Genomic DNA, 8992 nt, shown 5'->3' on the forward strand with positions numbered 1-8992 from the left:
AAACCCTAAATAGGAAAGGTACCAATTCTAGATCAATAAAATTTATTGCAAGCTTTACAGAAAAAACCAACTTCCAAGTAATGTAACCCCCTATTTACACTGAAGAAACCAACTTCTTAAAAAATAAATTAAATTACACAAAGCACCATGAAGCACAACTATCATAGCAATGCTCAAGAGGAAGGGGATGAGGAGTTGAACACGGGTGGACTGGAAAGGAAGCCGAATGCCTTAAAAGTTAAAACCCAGCCAACCTCATAATAGTTGAATACAATTGCCAATGCCAAATTTACAAAATCAAATGAAGATATCATACGCCTTCCATTAAATGAACGAATTTACACGTGTTATGACATGTGATAAATACCTCTACAGATGCTAACATTTCACTATCTGAGCTGAATATTTCTAAGATTCATTTACTTGAAAAAAAACAAATTGAAGTTTTAAGTGGGACGAGATGCCAACCAACAAACGGACAAACATGAAACAAACATGTAAACTTGTCAAACTCCTGCACAATTGTTTCAGTTCCAACCAGATTTTAAACTATCAGCACCATCCATCTTCAGAGAAGTTGCCAATCGTCCTCTTGCCCGTCGTTTGAATGCAGCATATCATATGAATCATCTACGCGGTTTTCACTAGCGCCCATATCATGCTGACTGGCTGTCTTAGGGGAGTTACGGCTCTGTGTCACAGTAAATAGAGGAGCCCCATTTGACTCATTGGCTAGCTTAGAAGCTCGAGAGCAGAAATCATCAAAGTCATCTGACGGTAAAAAAAAAAAAAAAAAAAATATCAATAAGCATGTTATTTTAAATTTATAACCTCCTTTTCTTAGATTATTAACCAAAAGCTATTTGAACTTAGAACAGTAGAACCTAATAAAAATTCTTTGGATCATGAAAAAGCGACATTAACCTATTGTTTATGGAGGCTTCTAGATTCAACTTAAAGGGCTCTGGAATCTAAAATCTCCAGCATTATGTCAGAACACAGTGCGACACTTTCAGGTATCGTACATAATGAATTTCTCTCACCCATAATCTAACAAAATGAAGCCACACAGATCCCGTCACCAGTCTACCAAGTATTCTTCAACTAACAGTAGGAAAGCAATCTAATTCATCTAGAATACCTCTTTAATTTCCTCCATTTATCAAATTAGATAGTAAGCTGATAGAGGGGTCAAATCAATAATACCCATTTTTGCAGATAGACTCTTGCGGTCCTGCCTTAGACAACAACCACAAGGAAATCCAAACATCTGAAAATTTTTAATCCAGCAACCATCCTTTCCTAATAGCTTAAGATAACAGGTAAAACTGAAACTCCCTTCTGCAGCACACGACACCAATATATTATATAACATTCTGATTCGACTCCTCTGTATCAAGAAAGCAGCAAAAGTATCCCTGCAACTAACCCACCTCCCCATCCTCCCGCAACAGGTTACTTAATTAACCTTTATAAACTATTTAATCTCAGATTCTACACAATCAGGTAGTTTATTTAAAAGGTAGATTGTAGATAACAACTTGCGGTATTTGGTATATAGGGTTCAATCAACTTTTTCTCAACAAGCTAGTGAAACGACATTAAACATATATGTTTTAACACTTCAGATACACATTTAACCCTAGGATATTTATTGTAGGGAGAAAAAGAAGAATCTGAGCAGACTATCTACTCCAATAGAAGTTTCTGGTTCATTTAAATAATTAAATGACTTAACGGCTTATAATGACTTTACTTCTAAAGGTACCACCATGGAAATCGCGCGGAATTTCTTGCAAGGAATGGTAAGGTAAGTAATGACATCAATGTCCTAAAATATAGCTTCCTTTGTAAGAATGTAGCTCCCATTCCACTAGTTCCAGGGAGGTACTGGTGTTTCCAACCAATGTAGGTCAGCTTCCATCTTGTGGATAGCAGATATTTACAGCTCCTAGAGAAAGAGGAAAAACAAAGCGAGGGAGCAGCAGGATGGGATGAGGAGTCAGAAAATTTGATTCTGGAGAGGCAGCAGGAGGAAGACACGGCTCTGTTGTAGCTTAAATGGACAAATCTTCTCAAGAGTCAAAGATTTAACAGATTCAGTTATTACTTTTTAAGCCCTGGAGAGCAGGTGTTAAAGTCAAACCCCTGTGGAGATCAATTCCCTGCTTGCTGATACCAAGAACGAGAATCCCGACGCACTAACTGGCAATTATGGCTAGAAACTCTAAAAAGGTGACGTTACTATCTTAATGTCAGTCAGTGCTAATTTACCTAATACTCTTAAGTAAGTTCTATATATATAATCTTCTATATGCAAATACTATAAACGAAGTACTATTTATGCCATCTCCACCAACTACAGTCCTTCATGTAAACATAGTTACTTTTCCAACTTGAACTTCATAAGCCACTTTTTTTAATATCCACCACTGTAATAGTTCATTCATGAGAGATTGTTTTAGAGCTCATTTTAAGATCTTGAATGAACTCAGAATGGACTCTCCTCAAGCAGCCACATAATGGCGCTGGAACCTAGTGCACAAGCAGAGGCATATCTTACTTCACACATTGTCCTAGTTGATTTATACTATAGGTGACCAGTCTAGCATCTTCCCTGGAAACACTATGGAGCTGATTTTGGCTTGGAGGACGAAACTATTGATTCTGGGACTACTCCAAGTACCCAAAATCACCCAGAACAAATAGTGCCAGACTGCCAGTCTCATATAGAAAGGATCTGGCCTTGTTTCATTATATTTGCAACAGACAACCACAAAACTGAACACTACCATGGAACAGATTATGAAATCAAAGACATACTGAGTACCTTTGTCTCTGCAGTAAAATCCAATCGCCAATGAGGGATCAATAGACTCCAAAGGAATATACCGGATCACACTGATGCAAATAAAGTAAATTAGTAGCTAAGTCAAGGAAATCCAAGATGACAAGGACAGCAACTTCTCAGTAAAACTCTTACTTGCTGTGGAATGATGAAGTATCAGCCTCTAGGTCAGTTTTTGTAATATTAGTCACCTGCAAGGCAATACAAGCACAGTGAGAGCTAAAACTTGTTATCAAAATCAATTACTACAAGAATAACAGCATAAGAGTAAGCTACCAGCATATGTCTGTTATGTCAAAAGAATCACAACATTTCACTCACTTCTAAAGTATGAAAGTGTAGAAAGAGGATTTCATTTACAATGGTTGCATTCGTAATTTATAAACAAGAAAGCAGAAAGTATAAAAATACGATTACAAATAGACCAAAGGAAAGGAAAAAGATTGACATGGAGTAGAGAGATAATCAGATTTTCAGGAATTATTAAGTAAAAAGATTTATTTTTTATATGCATTACATTCCCAGTAAACAACCACTCGACATTTGACAATAACATAATAACAGGACATTTGGTGGGCCAAACAAGCTTTGAATTGGTTAAAATTTGGGGTCCCTTATATTTTGGACAAATGAAAATAATGGAAAGGACAGATTTTCAAGATAAAATCTCACAAGTACACTTTGTGCACAACCTAGTATGTGGTGCTTTTTGAAAGGTTCTAGACTGCTCTACTTGTACATTCTTGTGTAGAAGGTTCTAGCTAGGAGTAGAGTAAGCGGAGTATATAATTAAGACCATTCTAGAGTAAGGAGCAAGAAGGCCTACACGGCTACACATAGGCACTATCATTCATCTGAACATAGCAATCTAAGCATTCTTTGAAACACTCTTACTTGCCTCTTAACTCTTTTAGCCATTTTCGTTGTAAATATAGCCAAACGAAGTAAAAGCAGCGCACGATTTGAAAAATTGTGCTTAGAATTGATATAGAGTTGTAGAATTGTTGTTGTTTTTTTTTTTTAATACTTCCTTCGGTTTTTTTTTATTGCACCATGAGGGATTTCAAGCTTGTCAATGCATTAGTTAAGCTATTAATATCTTCAATTACACTTTTGTAAAAATTATAAAAAATTGATATTTAAAAAGTAAAATTTGAGACGAATCTAACTAGATCCCACATGACTATATTTTTCCTAATGGATAAATCACAAATGATGGTCAAACAAGATTAAGTGAATAGTATAAAAGTCCTTATGATGCAATAAAAGAAAAACGGAGGAAGTATATATATTTGCTAAATTAATAATCATTCATATTTAAAGTAATAAAATAACACTAAATATCAAGGTATGATAAAGTACATTCTATCTCCATCTTAATTTACTATTCTCGTTGACCAAAAACTTTACTGGCCCATACGACCAAAAAGCTCTCACACTTTTGCTAATTTTTTGTTTATTAGAGCAAGTAAAATGAGGGGAAAAAAGGGGTTAAATTGTAAGAGCTTGGATTTGTATGTATGAAAGATAAAAAAAATTTACACTTAATATATCAATTAAATTTTTTAACTTAAAATTGTCATTGTAAAACCGAATCACCGGAACATAAAATTGTGCCAAGATATTAACACAATGATTATATTGTCATATAATCATACAATTCAACTCCCTCTAGCAAGTTGCAGTACTCTATATAAAGCAAATAATCCACACTCACTAACTATAATACTCCTTTCGTTTTCCGAAGTTCTACTCAATTTCCGTTTACATCCGTTTTTCTAAGTTTTACTCACTTTTGCTTTATTCCTTTTATGATAACTTTTGATTCACTTTTTATCATCCACAATCCTACTTTGTAGGACCCAATATAATTTAATAAACTCTAATCTCTATTTTTTAATACAAAAGTACACACATATAAAATTTTCTAGGTTTGCATAGCTACAGGCCTACACATTAAAAATATGAAATTAACTAATTTGTCTAAAATCTTGGAAAGCTTTAAAGTTATGCGACTTATTCGGAACAAAGAAAGTATAATTCTAACAATAGTTAAGTTCGAATCCGGTTGTGTATTTTAGGATCTTTGATTTATAAGACAAAGAATTCGAATTGTGATCCTAACATCATGCTAAATCATCTGCTTTTAATCTAAAAAATCCTCGAGACATAATACAACAAAATGATATACAAGTGTATAAGTACCTGTTGAACATCATGGGGATCAAGATAAAACGCATTTTCATCTTGGATGCCAACAATGTAAGTTGAAACACCAGGCTTCCCACCCAAAATGCCAAGACTCTGAGGAAATGTAAATGTAGCACCCAATAAAGGAACATACCTGCTGAAACAATAGAATAATCAATGCAAAATCACTATTACAATTTTTAAACACACACACACACACACATACACACACACACAAACACACACACACATACACACACACACAAACACACACACACACACACACACACAAACACACACACACACACACACACCCACACACACACACACAGTCAGAATTGATCAAGAAAACTACTCCCACTGTTTTGGAACAAATACACACAACAAACCCAACAAAGTCAGAATTGATCAAGAAAACTACTCCCACTGTTTTGGAACAAATTCACACAACAAACCCAACAAAGTCACAATTGATCAAGAAAACTACTCCCATCTGTTTTGGAACAAATAATACACTTTCTTCTTTCACCCTTTTCATCATAATTAACACACTACCATACATGGACAAAAACCACTATCATAAATGTATTTGCCTCATCCAACATAACCCACTGACATTTCCCACCCTCACATGTCTTATTTTTTAATGATACAAAGTAGAATCACTAGATAATAATTTTTATGTTCCCATCCATTATGTCAATTATTATGAAGTAAAGGCAGTAAAATTCAAAACAAATAGTTGCATAGATTATCATAGCAACAAGAAAGTAAATTACCAGCAGATTGTAATCATGTCTCACAATGAACGAAAGGAATGTGCAGCCAATAACTGACCCACATTCTTGTGAAATTTGGACAAGAAACTTAGACCATAGATCAAAATCATAAACCATAAGATTAAGAAAGGATAAAAAAATATATATATACATATCTTATTCACTAGGATGTAGTTCTTTGAAATTCAAACGAAAAGTAGAAGCTTTGAAGTTTTAGAACTAATTGAGAAGCTTTGTGGGACCATATGGTATACCTTGAACCCTTCTGGTACCATTCTACAAAACTTCCAAATATTTATCTAATGTCTAGCATAATAGCCATGCACTTTTTTTTTCATTAATATTTTTTAGAACCTTGTCCTATATTAGTGTATTCCTTAAACCTACACAACTCTTTGACCATAAATTAAGACACAATCCTATTCCTTTAAAAAACTGTTCAATTAACCACCCATGCAGTCTATATGCCATTCCTTTGAATGTCTCTATCTGACTTGAGAAAATACTTCAAACACAAATAAGTTTGCATTTTCGAATTGTAGTGTATTCCCAATAATGACATTGTTATAAACTCTCCCAGACTGGAGGAGTTCCTGCTTTTCCAATTGCAGCTCTCTTTTCAGTAAAAAAAAAATGTTAGCTAAACCATCCATTTCCAAATCAGATTAAGCATTATGTACTCCTTTTTTTATACTTTATGAACATTCAACAACGAAGCTTTTGGTTATTCAATTATTTGGCTACTCTAAAATTCAACTTACAAGGATAAGCGTTATTTGTTTCTGATTCAATACCAAAGCAACCCAACTACTTTCACGAAAACAAGACCTGTTCTTCTTGTAAAGGGCAAGAAGAAAAAGTAGAAATATAGGATTGTTCTTTAGACTCCAAATATACACAAGCTACTTGTTCATAGTTCTAATGCAAAAATTAGGCCACATTACATAACAATGCCTTCATCTGACTAAATTTCCAAACACTCTGACCTTCTAGCTTGTGTCTGCAAAGTTTCTAACTTATTATGCAGCTAAAAGGTGATTAAATTAGTTATATCTAGAAAGAAACTTAACAACATAAGAATTCTCATCTCATAAGGACATCCCAAAAAATTAAGAATGTGAAACCTTCAAGGAAAAAATAAAAAAGATTTGGGGTTTTTGGATTCACATTCTAATAATGAGGTACCCTGATTTAAAGGTTTTAAATTTTGCGTATTTAGGATAATTTGTAAAACATACCTGGGATTAAGTTTATCAAGACCAAGTACTAGAGGAACCAGCAGCAGAACAGCAGTCCAATCAGCTCCACCACCTGAATGCTCACGGCAGCAACCAGATACATCTTCTACACAGACAACTGGAGCCCCACCTCGTTCACCATCTTCATCACCAGAAACAATATAGACTGCCATTGGCAATGCTTTACCAGTGCGGGCCAGAGTTTCCCATGCACGACATGTGGCATAGGGACCTATCCATGACCCAGCAGCAAGGCCATAACCCTTCCCAACTTCTAGAATCTTGTGGATAGAAAATGCTGATTCTTCGGAATCACCAAAATCGTGTAGGATTTCAATGTACCCTTGATCAATTTGCTGCATCATATGAATATCATTACCATTGCATCTAACATTCAAATATACCATAATATAGACTTTTATTATCCATGTCCACTTTTTTCGTATTTTAGACGAATATTGACTATTGAGCGATTTTACTGATATAGATTCTATTACAAAAAAGACATATTCACTCTAAAGTTTGAAAACAAAATGCCTTGTCACCAATGATATAATGCAAAAAAACAACTTACGCCACTTGATCTCACCTTATTCACAGATTTCCTCCAAGACCTCCCAAACCGATGAACCAACAACACCTGCAAATATTGTAACTTAGTCTATATTTCACAATATTCGAATAATACAAACCGAGAAAGCTAACTAATTTAGCTAGAGATATAAATTATGTACTCACTTGGGCAACAAGCATTTGACTGCTTCGAAGCATGCAACCCCAATTAACATCACTAGTATACTTTGAATCCCCAATGGCATCAAACCCTACATTACAAGAATAACAATAATCAATCACAACACTATTAATTACCATAATCAAGGTCAAAATTTTAAAAAACTAATCGAACCTTTCCTATACGTCATCAAAATCCTCGATGAGAAATCCTCGACAAACGCAGCAAAGCCACTGCTACTAACAGGATCACCACCAATTGCATCATCAAGTTTATAACAAACGCCCAACAACCAAATATCACTTGTAGAAGTGACAGCACTAGACTTATTAAACCCAAACATGGACTCCCTAATCCTCCTCATCGATCCACTCGCCATAACCCTCTTTACAGCAGCCGCCCACCCATTACTACCACTACAACTAGTACTAATCTTAGTCTTAGTTCCAACCCCCTTCTTCTCACGAGAAGAACTCGAACTCGAACTCGAACTCAAATTCAAACTCGGATTTACACCCTCCTCCACACGAGGCTCGAAAATCGAGAAAGCGGAAACAACAATTCCAGACAACAACGAAGAAGCCTTGGTTGATGAAGATGACGATGATGAAGACTTGTGATCGGAAGAATTAGAAGAAATGCAATTAAATTTAGGGGAATTTGAAGAAGAACTAGTACCAGATGTTGAATTTGCAGTACCAGTTCTCTCAAACAAATTCTTCATCACCTACAATTCTACTTGAATCATAGCTGATGATCATACTACTCAAATTAATCAATCAATCACCTAACTCTGCTTCAATTAAGCACAAACAATTCAAAACCTAATTATCCAATTTAAACCCGTTGCCAAAACAATGATCTCAATAACAGCGGAAAATCACCTGAAAAAATTGAAAATTGCAAAGAACAACAGCAAATTCTTAGGAATTGAAATCGCAAATCATAATCAGAGTAAAAACAATTGAAGAAATTTTAACGGAGGAATCGATAGAGAGAGGAGAGAGAAAGTAGATTACCTTGATTTCGCCGGCGACGAGAAGAAATTGGGGAGGAAGGAGGAGAGAGAATGGCGTGAAGGAGTTGGGCGTTGATTTCCCCTTGGAAGGGAGAAGTGGTATAATTATACGCAACGCAATGTGCGCTCCGTTAAAATTATTGCGGTGATGACATTCATCAAATCGTTGTGTTCCCGGGTACAAGT

At 35.2% G+C, this 8992-nt stretch overlaps 1 protein-coding gene across 2 annotated transcripts; it reads right to left on the reverse strand.

Annotated features, from left to right (window-relative positions):
• Positions 1–288: 288 nt before the first annotated feature.
• On the reverse strand, positions 289–8992 carry LOC145582963 (cysteine protease ATG4-like). Of its 2 annotated transcripts, none has more exons than XM_081640036.1 (9): positions 8808–8992; positions 7963–8672; positions 7794–7879; positions 7645–7695; positions 7056–7411; positions 5054–5195; positions 2984–3039; positions 2831–2901; positions 289–771 (listed from the first exon to the last, which is right to left on the reverse strand). In XM_081640036.1, the coding sequence occupies exons 2-9, from the start codon at positions 8510–8512 to the stop codon at positions 569–571; spliced, it is 1515 nt and encodes a 504-aa protein (XP_081496162.1). In that variant the 5' UTR covers positions 8513–8672; positions 8808–8992; the 3' UTR covers positions 289–568. The 2 variants fall into 2 exon arrangements, with proteins under 2 accessions (XP_081496162.1, XP_081496163.1); XM_081640037.1 differs by having other exon boundaries at positions 5054–5192; positions 8808–8988.

The sequence above is a fragment of the Chenopodium album genome, chromosome 15 (genome assembly GCF_948465745.1).
Source record: "Chenopodium album chromosome 15, dcCheAlbu1.1, whole genome shotgun sequence".
NCBI lineage: Eukaryota > Viridiplantae > Streptophyta > Magnoliopsida > Caryophyllales > Amaranthaceae > Chenopodium > Chenopodium album.